This window comes from Melozone crissalis, unplaced genomic scaffold (assembly GCF_028551555.1).
Source record: "Melozone crissalis strain CALT ecotype California unplaced genomic scaffold, PUWL_Pcris_2 ptg000017l_1, whole genome shotgun sequence".
NCBI classification, from domain to species: domain Eukaryota; kingdom Metazoa; phylum Chordata; class Aves; order Passeriformes; family Passerellidae; genus Melozone; species Melozone crissalis.
The window spans coordinates 7,653,693-7,669,779 of NW_026535795.1; the positions used below are offsets into that span (position 1 = coordinate 7,653,693).

General features: G+C 49.2%; 1 protein-coding gene across 1 annotated transcript; it reads left to right on the forward strand.

The window, feature by feature from the left end:
* Positions 1 to 1,309: 1,309 nt before the first annotated feature.
* Positions 1,310 to 11,847, forward strand: LOC128936153 (BPI fold-containing family B member 4-like). Its single transcript, XM_054274898.1, has 15 exons — positions 1,310 to 1,421; positions 2,159 to 2,273; positions 2,710 to 2,814; positions 3,435 to 3,590; positions 5,347 to 5,410; positions 5,763 to 5,826; positions 6,281 to 6,372; positions 7,386 to 7,559; positions 8,126 to 8,179; positions 8,741 to 8,908; positions 9,010 to 9,077; positions 10,132 to 10,174; positions 10,662 to 10,725; positions 11,213 to 11,289; positions 11,824 to 11,847. Exons 1-15 carry the CDS (start codon positions 1,310 to 1,312, stop codon positions 11,845 to 11,847), a joined length of 1,380 nt encoding a protein of 459 aa, XP_054130873.1.
* Positions 11,848 to 16,087: the final 4,240 nt, after the last annotated feature.

Genomic DNA, 16,087 nt, shown 5'->3' on the forward strand with positions numbered 1-16,087 from the left:
ATCGTTGGCTTTGTGCATTTCAATACAACTTCACTTTTTACATGGCACTTTACAGACCCATCTGAAATCAATCTAAATGCCAAGCTTTATCAGGTCTCTGCAACTCTCAGCATTGCTGTTTGTCAAGGAAATATTTTCCCAGGAATCCACTTGAAACAGGAATGAGTCTTAAATCTGACACCTTGCCAAAAATAGATATTCTAGGTCTAAGTCATCTGGAACCTTATTCCTGTGCTCTTTCTGTGCTGCCTTCCTGTATGGGAAGTTACATCAGCCTTCTGCTAGGAGTCTTCAGTAATTCTCTATTTCCTAAAAATGTTGTTTTTAAGGTCATAGGGTCTCCATTGGATGCACTTGTGCAGGGCACCCTTTCTAGAATGGGATGGAGTGGCCCGAAAGCAGCATCCAGAGGCCAAGTGAGCAGTGACTCGGGTTGGTGATGCAGTGGTGTTGCCTTGTTTCTAACAAGAAAATTGGCATCTGGGTGGTGCTTGCCAGGAGCAGGAGCAAAGGGATGGCTGATCATGGGGCAGGGAGGCTGAGCAGAAGAGGTGTGTCCACTTGGCTGCAGATTTTATATAAGGGATGCTACCTTCATCTCAGATGTGGGGAACAAAGGGACATCACAGAGCCCCGAGGAGTCCAGAGGAGCCTGAGTGGAGCCAAGAGCCCATCCCAGCTGGCTGCAGCTGAGTCAGGTAACATCCTCCAGGTGCTGGTGGTGTGGCAGGGTGGCAGCTGCAGTGGCAGGGTCCTCATGCTGGAAGTGCTTGACTGCTTTGGTTGGAGATTGTGCCGGGCACCAAGCTCCTGATCACCTCCCTATGTCTGCTATGTCATAATTAAATTTATGTTAGTAGTTATTAAGTTATAACTTCTAGCTGGCTTTTTAAAAATCACTTGTGCTTTAGTTTATTGCTTTTGAAAGGTAGAAGGAGCACAGATAATCCTCAGATGCTTCCCTTGGCAAAGCCCCTCACCAAAAGACCTGTACCTGTGTATTGCAGGGATACAGAAAGAGCTTAAACATCAAGTTTGGCTTCTTTTGTGTGAACATTTTGGGCCAGTCACAAGGGATGAGGAAAGGGCTTTTATTGACCCACACATGGAGCCTGTCCATGTGTGTGGACACGAAGAAGGTTCTGTTGCTCTGGGCTTGAATAGAGTCTCCTTTGATCCAGATAAAGAGTAAAGGAGGGAATCCTTTCTTGACTTCTTTCCTCATAAAGACACTGGGGTCGCTTCTGAGAGTTTCTTTCCTGACTGTCCCCTCTGATGTCTCCATTGCCAGCAGGGGAATCTTCTGGAGATGAAGGTTTTGAAGCTTTTTGGGATCATTTTTTTCTGTGGCCTCCTCTCACCCTCGCAGGAAGTCTTGTCTGGCCTGTCCTGTGCTGTGAGCCCGCGGGCGATGCAGAATGGTAACTACAAAAAACACCTCCAAGTTGTGTTTGCTTTGAAAACTCTGTGGGGGGTAAAACTTCCTGAGTTTTACTCCCCATCATCTTTATTTCATAATTCCTCAGGGCTTCAGGCTTTGCTCAGAGCCCCTGAGAGCCATCACCAGATTCATGGGTCAGGGAAATCTCTGCTCCAGAACTGGGGCACGTTTCAGCTCCAAGCAGCCACACAGAATTTCAGGGCTAGATCTGGGTTATTTCCTATTTTTATCTCAGTTTCTCATTTCCACATTGGAGCAGCTGATGTTTGACAAACAGCTGCTGTGAAGTAGCAGACATAATAATATTTGCAACGTTCAGGCTTGTTTCAAGTTTTTGCTACTAAAAAAACTCCAAAAGCTGAAAGCAAAAATAAACAGGCAAAAATCAACAAGTAAAAACCTCTTTGACAAAGGGGAGATGAGTTGTGAGTGGAACCCAGCCTCTGAGTGGGGTCACTGGTGCTCCTGGCAGTGCACAGCCAAGCTGTGACGTTTGAATTGGAGTCTGGGATGGTTTCCTGTTTACTTCACCAAGGGTAGCTTTGGTTTGTTGCACCAAAGTTAAAAAATACGGTCCCTGTGTTATTTTACTGCATGGAGACAGCTGATGTCTCTCCATGAGGACTCCTGGGGAGTGGAAGGGCTTTGGATGGATCTGTCTGAGGGGGGAGAGGTCACTGCTGCCCATGCTGGTCCTCACACAGAGATGTTTTCCAGTTCTCTCAGATGCCATAATTCATAGTGGGCTCATCCACCAGCACCTGCAGGGTCTCGTGGTTCCCAACATCATGGGTGAAGGGAGTCAGCTGAGCTCTCCCACCAGCATCACGGAGTAAGTGCTTCCCTGTGAGTGCCCCTTCAGCATCCCTTCTGAACAAGACAAGCTGAGCTGTCCCTGGCAGGGTTGGCCCGGGCTCTTATTCTTGTTTTATTGTGGTGCTGAAATTCTGACCCAACAATGTTAGTGTGGTCCCAGCAAGGGACACTGCAGGCTGTAGGTGCAGAGTGACAGCTCTGGTGGTGCTGTTCATGCCTGGCAGCACTGAGAGAGGCAAAAGGCACCACAGAGGGAAAAAGCAGACATCTCTCCAAAGTCACTTTCCGCCCCAGTCTGGTTCTAGGCTTCTTGTAGCCAGCTGTCCCTTATCCTTGTACCTCCAGCTGGAGGTGGCTGGGGAGCTGTGGGTGCTGTGGATCCTCCCTGGGTGCAGCTGCTCAGCTGCTGGGAGGTGTTTTTAATCTGTGCCAGCCCTTGCTGTTGTTCACAGCCTGCACCTCATCAAGGTCCGGGTGCCCAGGCTGTCGGTGGTGCTGCTGCCAGGGATCGGGGTCCAGCTGACCATCGGGGCAAAGCTGCAGCTCAGAGGCAACTGGTGAGTGGGGATTCAGTGAGGGAAACCCCTATCCTGGCGTATTTTGCATCTCTTAAGGATTTTGAGGTGTTTGTTACCTATAAGAAAGCCACAGAGTAAAACAGACACTAAAATGTCACAGACATGTTTTTATGAAAAATCCTTTCCTTAGGATTTTTCCTCCTGAGAAGCTGAGAGGCCTCAGGAACAAAATGTAAACATTGATTATCTGTTTCTGTGGAATGCAACAGGTGCATCTGTGATTGGTCTCATGTAGTTGTTTCTAATTAATGACCAATCACAGTGAGCTGGCTCAGACTCTCTGTCCAAGCCATAAGCCTTTGTTATCATTCTTTCTTTTTCTATTCTTAGCCAGCCTCCTGATGAAATCCTTTCTTCTATTCTTTCAGTATTGTTTTAATATAATATATATCATAAAATAATAAATCAAGCCTTCTGAAACTGAAACATGGAGTCAGATCCTCATCTCTTCCCTCATTCTAAGACCCCTGTGAACACGGTCACACCAAAAGATGACCTGTGGCATTGCAGGAAATGGAGAGGTCTGTTTCTCCTGGCTTTGGTGAGTTTCTGTGTGTAGAGGCTGAGAGATGCAATAATCCCCTCTGCTTTTTTTGCAGCTTGGTTGGCCTGCTCTCAGAGCTCATTGATATCTTAGTGGAGGTGAACATTACTGCAAACATTAAATGCACGAATTTTGAGTCTGGCACATTCCAGGTTGTCACTGAAGACTGCCTCTGCATTCTTGGGGCCATAAAGATCAAGGTCCTTTCTGGGTAGGTGCCTCTGGATTTATGTTTTGGTTATGTGCAACCCTCTCCTCTTTATTGATATGGACAGTGTGCCAGGACACAGACAGTGCTCACTGATACAGAGCCAGGCCTCAGGGGTGGAATTTCGTCCCTATTGCCAATGCCAGTTGCATCAGTGGAATGAGGGTTAATTTGCCCTGTTTGCCTGTGGAAATTTTAAGATCTGAAGCATGAAGTTTGGTACCTTTCCCAACACACTTTCTCTAAACTGAGCTGGAGAATTGATATCCAAAAGATAGGAGTAATGGGGCTGGGAGAATTCCAGGAAAACAGGACCATTACATTCCCCGGTTTTGTACTCTGCCTTTGGCTGCTGTCCCATGCCTGGCATGTGGAGTTTCCCTCTGACTGCTGTGGTTGTGTGTAATTCCATGCAAATGTCCCATCTCTTGCTCAGTCTTCTTAAATTCTTGACAGCAAGGATTTGCTGACTTCATGTATTGATGAACTCAGCTGTAAATTGATAATGGGTAATATTTTCTTCTATTGCTTTTGAATTACTTACTTTTCAGGTTCATCTAAATTCTCCTAATTAATTTTTGCATTATGCATTATATTTCCATCAGTGCAGCAGCTGATTTGAAAAATGCTGTGTGAGTGAACAGAGGAACACGACTCACCTGCTCTGAGGATCATGGTTTAATTTTTAACAGGATTAAAGTGATGATTTGCAGGAAGTGAACTCCTAGGGGGGTGAGGGAAATGTAGATATACACAAATGTCTTCATGGCAGCTCCTCAGATCCATTTGTAGGCAGAATTTGGGCATAAATAACAGGTGCTCTATGAATTCCTGCTGTCTGCGTCTTGCCAACTCAACAGTCCAGAAATATATTGATTATCAGACAAAACTGTCTCTGTGCTGCTGCAGGCATCACAGGTCCTGAGTGAGTTGTTCAGCAGCAGTGTGGAAATGTCACACAGCAGATTTCTCCTCTTGTTATTCCAGATGCAAATTGTTTGTTCCCAGTAACTAACATGAAGATATTTCCTAACAGCTCCCTCTTCCCTTAACTACAGCACTGATTTAAATACCTGAGGGAGATACCAAGCACGAGGTTAGACTGTGAAAGGCTCACTCTTTTCATGCAGTGAAAGCTCCCTGAGAGCTGAAGGAAAAATTTTCCTCACAGAAAGGGTTGTCAAGCACTGGAACAGGCTGCCCAGGGAAGTGGTAGAGACACCACCCCTGGAAGTGCAAAAAAATGTGTCCATGGCACTTGAGGATGTGGTTTAGTGGGGAACATGGTTGTGGTGCAGAGCTGATGGTTGGACTTGATAATTTTAGATGTCTTTTCCAACTTTAATGATTCTGTGATTCTCAGCAATGAATGAAATTCTCTCCTCAGTGGGGTAAGGGAGGAGAGAATATATATATATATATATATATATATATATATATATATATATAAAACACACATATATAACATATAAATACATAACATACATATAAAATATATAAATAAATATATATAAATATATACATATATATATATAAACACACACACACACACACACACACACACACACACACATATATATATATATAAAAAATATTTTATCTCCAGCCCCTGCTCTGGTGAGCATCAACCACAGCACTGGCCCTGAAGGGATGACTGAGGGTGTAGGAGAATGCAAAATGAAGGCTGGAGATCTTTTTGTCTCCTGTCCTGGAGCTTTGTTTGTGCTGATTTGGAGGGTTTTTTTCCTTTCTTTTCCAGCTTGCTCACCCTGTCAGTGAATGAGCTGGTGCTTCGCCAGCTGACAGCGACTCTGCCTGCTTTGGTACGGCTGAGGATTGTCCTCCTGTCACAGCTGAGGCACAGAAATACTGGGGAAAACTGGTTAAATACTGGGGAAAACTGGTTATGAGGCCACAGCAAGATCCACTGCCCCTCTGTGCTGCTCTCCCACATCACTGCTGTCTGTAGGGCAGTGCCTCAGATCAAAACATTCCCCTCCAGTGTGGTACCACAGCTCCAGGGATGCTCCAGTGCCCCAAGCCTTTCCCAGCACCCCAGCTGTGTCTATTGCCATGCAGCTTTTTCCCTGGTGGGGAAAGGAGGGCCCCTGGGCAGGGTGGGTGATGGTGGTGAGGGGGGTGAGCAGTCCCATGTGTGCTTTGTGTTTGTTGCAGCTCTGCCCCGTGGTGGATATTGTGATGAACCTTGTGAACATCCATCTCCTGAGCACTCTCAATGGTGAGTTGCTGGTGGAGGGTGAGGCGCTGCTGCCCCATATTTCCCACAGTGGGAACAAGACCCATGTCCCACACCAAGTGCCTCAGTGCATCAGGAGAAGTCCAGCACTTCTGCAGGGCTGTTGGTGAGCCTGGAATTCACACCCCAGCATTCCAATGAACTGCTCCCACCTAAGCCCTCCTTATTCCATTTCTATGCATCATCTTTGCATTTTTCTTATTGTCTTTGATGCTCTTTTTGTGCTATATCCTAAAGGCAGATCCCACCAAGCTGAATTTGGGGATGTTCTGGCCTTTTGGAGTATCAGCAAGCACCCCTGAGCCCTGAATGCTTGGGCCTGTTTGAGGGTGTGGGGGCCAGGGGAGGTTGTTGTTGCTGATTTCCCGGGGCTGTAACGATCCTGTTGTGCTGTAACGATCCTGTTGTGCTGTAACGATCCTTTTCCTGTGTGCAGCAGTGATCCCGGTGGGCACAGCAGGAACAATCCACTACCAGCTGGCCAGCATCCCCTACACCTCTGGCAAGTTCCTTCGGTTGGATTTAGATGTAAGTTAATGCTGGGCAGCAGGACCCTGGGAGTCTGGCTGTGCATTTCTCGTCCCGTGGGAGCTGTAGAATCCCACAAGGAGCTGGGCTAATGATTTGTCCTGGAAATGCACCTCCAAATGCTTAGATCTTTATCCAAATCACCACCAAGTGATTGTGTGGGCTTTTCTTCTTGTGCTCTGTATGCTAACCCACCCTGAGTTTGCCCCAGGCTGTGTCTGTTGGATGTAGCTGCTGGGATGAGCAGTTCTCCTTCTCATGGCATGAGCTGTTCTCTTAATTTCTCTTGCCCTGCAGACCTGCTGCTGGTGCTTTTTGCCTTTGTTGTTCAGTCTCTGCAATGGGTGAATGCTGAACCAGGCTAACGGATGCATTTTTTAATTCTGTCTCACTGTGAGGGAAAAAAAACCCCAAACAGCAGAAAGCAAGCTGCTTGCTACCAGGAGAGCTTAAAAAAACAAGCAGCTGGACAGAAGCCAGTGGGACACGAGCACTAAAGAGGAGTTTGTGATAGCAAACACTGCAGCCTGTGAAACCCATGCTGCTGAACTAACTTTGGTGAAATGACTTCATTGGGAGAAACCTTTGCCCCCAACCCCCCCGGATGGTCATAACCAGTCTCCCTAGCAAAGAGCCGGTGTCAGTGTGGGTATCTGTGCAGCTGGAGGGTGGCTGGGGCAGGTCTGGGATCACTATGTGCAGCACCATCACCCCTTGGTGCTTGGAGTGAGACCTCAGGGATGAAGTGAAGCAGTGATTTGTGATGTGGACAGTGTGTTATTAGCTAATAATAACATTTCTTATTAGCTAGTAATAAATTTTCTGGTGTTAGCTAATGGCACCTCAGTTACTCTGGCTCACCCTTGTCAGCTCCTTCCATCTATGAAACAGAGCGACCTGCTCGAGTCCAGTGCTTTCCTGAGGGATGTTCATCTGGCACCGCTGCCCTCCTGTGAGATCTGACCGTGCCTCGAGGCTTTGAGGGCTGATGCCTGTGTCACCTCTCCTTGCAGGGCGTGGTGAAGCAGGTGGGAGGCAGCACCATCCCCCACGACTCGTCCCCCTCTGCTTTGCCTCCCCTGATGGACCGGCTGCTGCTCTTGGTGATGCGCCAGAGCTTCCTCAATGCAGTCCTGTCCCTGCTGCTCCAGCTGCCCCCACAGACCTTCCCCTGCACGCCAGACGTGGTGAGTACAGCAGGGCTGTGTTTCATGCTGGAGCCAGTGACAAGGGACAGGTAACAGCACCAGGGAGGGCTGTTTGTGCCTGTCCCTGGCTGTGTGCACTGTCTGTGTGCTGACCCCAGCACTGCCTCCCTCCTGCCCTTCTCAGAGAGCTGCAATAGCACCTGCACTGCCCAGCTGTGCTCTTGTCTGCAAGGACACCCCTGGGGACACCAGTGGAGAGCATTGTGCACTGCCTGTGCCATGGACTCCCGCAGGCTGTCAGCCTTTCAAAGAGTCTGCAAAGTGCCACAGAGAAAAGACATTGCATGTCTGCAGTGCCATCCCCTGGGTGTTTGCATTTCCCGTGCCTCTGATCTCTACTTCCCATGGGAAGTGTTGGGGTCCACACATGGCAGGTGTTGAAACCTCTGGGGAGCATCACCTTCCACCTTAACAACGACCAGGAGTCACCCAGAGAGCAGTGGAGAGAGTGGGGGGCTCAGGGCACTGTGGGACGGGGTGGCCCAGCAGGATGGGTGTTTTTGGTGCTGGGTTGTTGATGGTGTTGTTGTTTTCTGTCCCCTCAGTTCTCTGGTGCCAGCCGCCTGCGCGAGGCCGTGGGGACCATCGCTGCTGCTGGGGTGAGCAGCTTGTTCTGGCTCAGGGGTTTGTGTAAAGCTCTCCAGGATACACAAGGATGTGCCATCATGCCCCTGCCAAAGGTCCCCAGTCTCCTGCTCCCCTCCTCTTGCACCTGAGCCTGTCCTGCTGCCCGACCAGCTGATGGGAATGGGAGAGGCACTGGGGCTCTGCACAGCCCTGCCCCGCTCCCCTGTGTGCCATTGTCTGTTCCAGCCTTCTCCTGCTCCCTGAACAGGGGAAAGCCTTCTCTCAGCCTGTAGCCATTGCCATGGAAAGCTGATAAATATCTCCTGTTTCCTGTGTATCCCATTTATTGGGCACCCTCTGACACCCACAGCCCCCTCTGTGTCCACCTTGCCTTCCTCATCCCTTCTGCCCTCAGCACGGAGAGCTGATCCATGCTGCTGGACCTGTAATTTGGCTTGTCCAGGGTGTGTGTGACCTTGGGGAGGCCCTGTGGAGCCATGGGGCTGTGAGAGCCTGCCCAAAGACTGCCAGTCCCTGCCTGGCTGCTGTGTGGGGTGCCAGCAGCCACCTCCATGTGTCCCCAATTCCCACAGTGCTCTGCCTGCAGTGGGACCAGTCCTCTGAGCATCAAACTGGTGTTGAGAGGGAACCCACTCATCCTCTTGGAAGAAAACAAAGCCAGTGTCAAGATGTCAGTCCTGATTCAGCTGTTTGGTAACCACTTAGATGGATCCATCCTCAACTTCCTGCTGCTGAAGGCTGTAAGTGTGGATGGAGCTGCCTCAGAGGGGTGCAGCCAGGGTGAGAGGTGGCTGGGATGGGGATGTTTCCATCTGCTGATCCTCTCCCTCCCTGCCTGCAGGACCTGGCTCTAAACGTCCGTGTGTCCATTGTTGGGGGCAGGCTGATGCTGCAGCTGGCCTTGGGCAGGTGAGCTGTCCCCTCACACAGGTGGGGACATTCTCTGTGCTGCAATGTTGGCTCTGGGGCTCCTGCCTTGAAATGTTTTCTGTGTCTATAAACCAGACATTTCATCTGAATGTGAGAATTTCATACCTGACTGATGGCATAAGGTGGATGGGGTAGTTCAGGAAGGATTACAGCAGTTGGAAAGTTTTAAGAGGCTGGAGGAAAAGTGTGTCAGTTTTATAACAAGGAGGAATGAGGTAACCTGAATAATTGCAAGACTGTCAGCTTGACTTTGATCCTGGGCAGTGGTTCGAAATGCCTGATATTGGACATGAATGATAAAGCAGTAAAGGAAAGTGCTGTCATTAATGCCAGTCAAGGCATGATTAAAGATTGGAGAGCATTCCTTATAGCAGGAGGTTTGAGGATTTGGGGCCATTTAGGTTGTCAAAGAGCTGGATTTAGAAGCAAAATTGGCATAGCTTGTATGCAGCGATATAGGGAATAGAAATGCGTCAAAAGGCTTTTAATTCAATAGACAAGGGTATAACAAGATTCAATAGAAGTAGAAAAGAGAAATTGAAAGTGGAAATAAAGCATCCATTTTAGGTATGGATAGTTGTGTGATTGCAGTGATAGATGAGGAGCTGTAGCAAATTCACCAGTGTGCTTTTACATACAATCACAGAATGGTTTGGGTTGGAAGGGATCTTAAAGATCATCCAGTTCCAGCCCCCTGCCACGGGGTTCCAGCAGCTCTGCTCTCAGCTGGGCAGGAGCTGTTTCCTTCCTGAAAGAGAAGGGAGGGAGAGGGAAGGCGCAGCCAGGAGCTGTGTGTGCCCTGCTGCAGTGCTGCATCGTTGACAAGCAAATTAAAATTAGGTTAAGCTTTTATTTTCCTGTTTTCTTTTCTCTCTTGCAAGTGTGCCAGCCCCTGTTTTTCATGTCACAATGCAGGCGTCCCTTTGTGGGTCTGTGCCCAGGGGCTGAGTGTGCTTGGAGGTGTCTGGATCTGGCTGTGAGCTCTGGCTGGTGCCTTGTGTCTGACCTGCCCTTTGCTCTCCTTTCCCTGCAGCACTTCCCTCTCCTTGGAGTCTTCTGATGTTGGCATCAGTAATGTAAGTCTCTAACACTAGTCTGGGCCTTACTGGGCAGGGAGAGCAGCCAAGCATGATGTCCTGTGGCTCCTGGGGAGGGAGGGAGCCAGGCAGTGGCTGTGGGATGCTGCGATGGATTGCCCCTGCTGATGGTCAGAGCTGTTAGCTGCTCTGTGGTGTAGGTTGTAGCAATTCCTCTGTTGCTGGGGTTTCTTTTTCCCTTCTGCCTTTTCTAATAAAGAAAATGTAAAGCTGAAATCTGTTTGTTTATTCACCTCTGCTTGGGCAAGGCTCACACTGAGCTGCAGCAGAAGTGTCACGAGGCAGAAGTTTTTCTAAAGGAAGGATTGAATACAAATTGGAGAAGAAAAGTAGATTCACTTCAAAGAGAAGAGAGACTGTTCTTTTGCTGTGTTGGTGGGCAGTGGTTTGCAGTCCCAAGGGTCCTGCTTGCTGCTGGTGTGGGCCAGGCAGTGCTGCTCATGTGGTTGTTCCTTCTCTGATTCAGATCTCCACCCTGAAGCCCCACTGCAGCAATTTGCTTGTGGAAACGTTCATGCCTGCCATCAATGGTAAGGTGACCTGGATGGCTGCAATGCTGGAGCACTTGGAGTTGTGGGCAAGGAGGGAAGAGCGAGCTCTGTGTGTGGGTGTGTGTCTGTGTGTGTGTAGGTGTGTGTGGGTCTGTGTGTGTTTGTGGGTCATGTGTGTGGGTGTGTGTCTGTGTGTGTGGGTCTGTGTGTGTGGGTCGTGGGTGTGGGTGTGTGTGGGTGTGTTTGTTTGTTTGTGTGGGTGTGTGGGTGTGTGGGTGTGGGTGAGTGGGTTTGGAAGATGTACATGGAGTGCTGGAGCCATTAAAACCCTGAAATCCCAATTTTGAGGATGTAGTTAGAAGTCCAACCTTATATTTGCACCATCCCACCCAGCATCAATTCTGGCAGCAGACAGTGATGGAGAACTGAGGAAAGCCAAGCACACAGTGGTGGCTGGGAATCCCTGCTCCCTGTGCCCTCCCTGCAGCAGCCCTGTGCTGGGCTGAGGACCTGTCTGTCCCTGCAGGTGCCCTGAGCATGGGGATCCCTCTGCCCAAGGTGCTGCGCATTCCCCTGGTGAATGTGGATTTCCAGATAAAAGCGGTGAGTGCTCTGATGGCTGCTCCCTCCTGTGAGGCTCCAGGGCCGGTCACAGGACCCTGCTGGTGCTGCCAGTGTGTGCAAGGCTGTAGAACTCAATCCCTGAAAGACTGAAAGGGCTGCTCTGTCTGACCTCCCTGGCCAGGGAATGTTCCTGAGGATGTGATGCCCACACAGAGTGTGTACCCAGCTGCATCATGAGCAGTGCTCAGGCACTGGGGCACATCCCAGTTCCCTGTCCAGGCCCTTTTTTCTTTCTGGAGCAGCTGTGATGTGGATCCAGGCATTCAGACAAGCCCTCTCCAGTGGCACCATCCAAAGAATCCTGAATTTCCCCAAGTTCCAGCCCTGTTCACCCTGCAGGTGTCCTGGAGTAGCCAGAATATCCCCCAGCACCTCCCAAAGAGTTCTGTGCCCTCCTTATTACAAACTGGACATGAGGACTTCAGCAGGAGGGTTCTGTCTTTGCTGTGTGTTGTGAACCAACATCCCTTGATGGGAAATAATGTGTTTGTGTTTCTCCCTGCTCTCCTCCAGGGCCTGATCGTGTTTCTGGTGTGAGCTGTGCAGCCTGAGGCATGGAAAGGACTGTGGGGGCAGAGAGAGGAAGAGAGCAGCAAGAATGGAATGCCAGGATCAGCATTATCTGCTTTTTTTTTACTAAACTTGATTCAAGGTTCTTGATAATATTTAAAATACTTTAAAATGAATTGGTTTGTGTGAGTACAGTTTGACACTTGCAAACCTGACTGGCAGCTCTGTGTACAAACATTTATTTAGAGAAGCTGGTGTGATTTTGTGGTCACAGTCACAGCAGCTGAATGTGGTGCTGCAGAGGAATTGGGAAATTTGTTCTGAGGTAAAATTGTTCCTGATAGAATGAAAAAGTGAATTTGTTGCATGTGGCTTCTGAAGTGAATGTCCCCATCCTTGTCCAGGAGGATATGAAGTGCTGAGTGGGAGCTCAGCATACATTTGTCATGTAACTCTTTTAATAAATGTTCCTCCTTTTTTAGTGCTTGGAATGAGGTTCTGGTTTCTGATGCTTCTCAGGGTGAGTTTCTGTCCTGCCTCCACTCTGAGATCTTGTTCCTTTGTGACAATCAATATTTTGAGTTTGGGTTTCAAAAGTCTTCCCAATTTAACTTCCTGAGAAAAAAAATTGAACTTTCAGTGGCTCCCCCTGGCCTGATAACCTGCTGACCAAATGCTAATCCACAAGCAGAAAATCAAAATTAAATCGAATTTCCAAAGGTCATGAAGCATTTCCAAATAGAATCTGGAGGGAAAACTTCTTTAGCAGAGGACTGAGAGGTCTGACAGCCCATGTGCCTGCCAGAGCCACGTCTGCTTAGGCTGATGTCTCAGCCTGTTGGTCTCTGCATGTCACAGTGATAAGAATCCCAGCATTTTGGATTTTAAAAAGCCCAAATTATTCCGTGCTAAAAAAATTACAATCTCAGGTTTTAAATGGCCTCTCCAACGCCAATTTTTCCCAGCACTGGATGACATTACAAGTGTGTGAGTTACTCCTTGTGTCCCAGAGGCTGTGGCAGTCTGGCACTGAGCAAGTGAGGGATGGGGCAAATTCCACCCTGTATTTCTGCCTGAAGGAAGGAACAGCTCAGTACCTGTGGGGCCAAACCTGTCCTGCTGCAGGAGCTCCCAGCATCACTGTGAGATGCTGCAGAGGGATGGCTGAGCATGGCAGAGGAGGTGCTGAGCCCTTTGGGGGTCCCTCTTTGTGTGAACTGCCCAGCACTCCTGAGCTGTGCCAAACACAACCCTGGTGTCACACACTGTCACCACGTGGCTGGTCTGCCTTGTGTCCGGCAGAAAGGCTTTGGGTGGGTTGAAGAACATGCTGACATTGAAGAGGGTGTCCTGGGGAGTATAAACAGCTCTTTTGGTTCCCAGCATGCTGCAGGCTGATGCTGCCTGTGGTGCTGAGCTCCCCAGGGTCAGTTCAGCTGCTGGTGACACAAGCCTTGTCCTGTCCCTGGGCAGAAATGCTGCTCCTGTGTGGTGACACTGAAGCCCTGGGCTGGGTACAGCCCCATCACCAGCTGGACCCCAGTGGGGTGAGCTGCCAAGAAGAGTGAAGGCTGTGGATCTTTGGAGCCTGCTCAGGAGCCAGGAGCAGGGAGCTCAGAGCCTTTTGCTCGTGTTCTCTGACACCAGCACAGCTTGGAGCTGGCAGAGCAGGCTCTGGGCTCTGTGGGACCCTGTTACCTGCAGGATGGGTGAGGGACAACTCCCCTGTGCTGGCATCTGCTTTGTGCCACCCCAGGGCTCCTGCACTGCTGGGACTTGGTGTCTCCATCCATCCTTTTGCCCACAGGTGGCAGAACAGGCTGTGTTGGTACAAGGTTTTGTTCTGGCTCCTGAGCAAACACCTTCTGGACACTGAGTAAAGTTTAGGGCCCCTTTTCATTCCCGTTTGGCCATCACTTGTGTGTGTACTGTGCTCTGCTGGGAGGCATTCATTTCTCTGGCACATTACCAAGGGCTCTGTGATCTGGCACTGTCCCAGGTCTCTGCTTGCCTTGAGAAAGAAAACAGTGTGGCAAGAACTAGTGATGAGAGTTTGCTGCTGCATGGAGAGCTGGCACAGCGAGCCCAGGGTCACAGAGGAGTGGAAAAGTCATCTTGTGCCCCTGGAAAAGGCTTTTCCTCTTGGGCTCTGGCCTCCATTGTGCTGCTCATCACATGGAACTGAGGGAGAAGCAGCAGAAAAGCCTTTTCCAAAGGGAAGGCAGCGTCTTCTCAATGGCACTTGTCACTCCTGCAACTTGTACATCTAATGCTCTGAATTTCTAGTGGCTTTAGGAGTGTATCCAGAGCAGGAAACTGCAATCCAGAACCCTTAACAGCTGGGATAATCCTGTTCAGGAAAGTTTCTTTAACACTGGAACCTTGGCAGGCTGGGAAGTCTTTTGCTGGGTGAGCAGCAGGAGGGGTTGCCAAGGCCTGGCTGTGCTGCTGGTGGCTTGAGGGTTTGTTGGAGCTCTCTGGCTTTGCTCCAGCAATGCCCCCGGCAAAAGCTTCATCCCTCTGCTGTTTTGTGGGGGCTGGAGAAGGGGTTTGTTCCCCCTGCTCTGGGGTTTGGACCATCTGGCTGGTATGTGCTGCTCCATGTGCAGTAGTGAGGGAAGCTGGGGGTCACCAGGCAGCTCCTCCTGCAGGACTGCCCAGGAAAGTGATGGATTCTGTGTTTGCCAAGGGGGCTAATGCAAACAATTCTTTCAGCATTCCTTTTCCCTGGCTGTGCTGGGGGTCTCAGTAAATGGGGTGACTGGGGGGAGCAGCAGATGACCCTCATTGTCCAGCATGAGGCAGCTCTAAGCTGTGGCTATTCCCAGGTGGGGCTGGGAGTTGTGAGTGCAGCTCCTGAGACTCCAGCCCTGCACTGGAAAGGCAGAGTCATGCAGTGAAGCTTGGAGCCAGAATATTCCCTGCCAAAGAAATGCATCTTTTCATTCCTGTAGCTTATTCCTTTTGGGAAACTGGTTTAACATATATTAGTCAAAGAATAATGGTTGCAGCTCTACCAGGAAGCTTTTATTAGGAGCTGTTTCTGCTATGGCCAACCTCAGGCATTAACATAATTAGTCAGGTCTCCACTCCGGGCATATAAACCTTCAGGGTTCTTTACTCCTTGCAGTAAATCAAGCTGGCTTGTTTTGTTTGCTTTTCCTATTTCTGAGGCTTTGAAATAGAAGGTTTTGAAGTGTTTTTCAGCAGAGGCTAGAAATGATGGGTATAGTTGTAGCAGTGAAAGCAGATGTAGATATAATTAATAAAGTTTCGTGGTTACGTGAAGCATCACTGTGGGAGAGGCTGAGGTGGGAGCTGCATGATCAGGGATGAGGATGCTCTTCCTGGGCTGCACAGTCAGGGATGAGGATGCTCCTCCTGGGCTGCATGCTCAGGGACAAGGATTCTCCTCCTGGGCATCAGCACAGCCTCATGTTCTCCTTGTCTGGGGTGGATGCCAACATCACCCAGTGACTGAGTGACTGGGGCAGCTTTTGAAGCTCTGTTAACACCCACCCTCCCCTTTTGGATGCCTGTGTCTGCTGTGGGTGTTTTTTCACCCCTTTATGTTCCTGAAAAACCTGGAGATGTGTTTGGTCAGTAGGAAAGAGCATCCCAATGCCAGCGAGCACGGCTCCGGTGCAGCCCAATGCCTGCAGTCGCCTCTCATTCAGCATCTCCTCTGTGATGAGCTTCCTCAGAAGCAAAGTGTTGAAAATATAACTGCCTTCAGGTCTAAAATTAGAAACCATTCTGCAGACTGATTTCCTCCCCCTCCTCTTCTTTCTGACCCAGGAAACTCACCAGCTGTAATGTTCCCATAGTAACACGAGACATGGAGGAGAAGCAGATGAAAGATCTCTCCTTGTAGGGACTGTGTTGTTCTGCAGCTGAGAGGCACGAGCCTGTTTTGCATCCTCGTAAATGAGTGGGATTAATTAGATGTAGGGTCTGGACATGATGGGCAAAATTTATCTGTTTATAGGTGCAAATTGTTGAGGGGGGAAAAATGTCAATAGTCACACCAACAAATGCAGAGTTAAAGAGAAATGTTTAATTAAAGCACAGAACGTTGTTGCAATCCATTCTCTGTGCAACAAAACTACCAGGAGCAGGGCTGGAAGACAAAGCAGCTAGTGCAACACCATTATTATCCAGAATATAAAACCATGATGTTTTAGTAAGTCAAGACAGAAGATTTTCAACATTTCAAGCAGTGGCAAACCACAGAGCACGGTGTGAGAGTCAACTGAATGATTCTGCC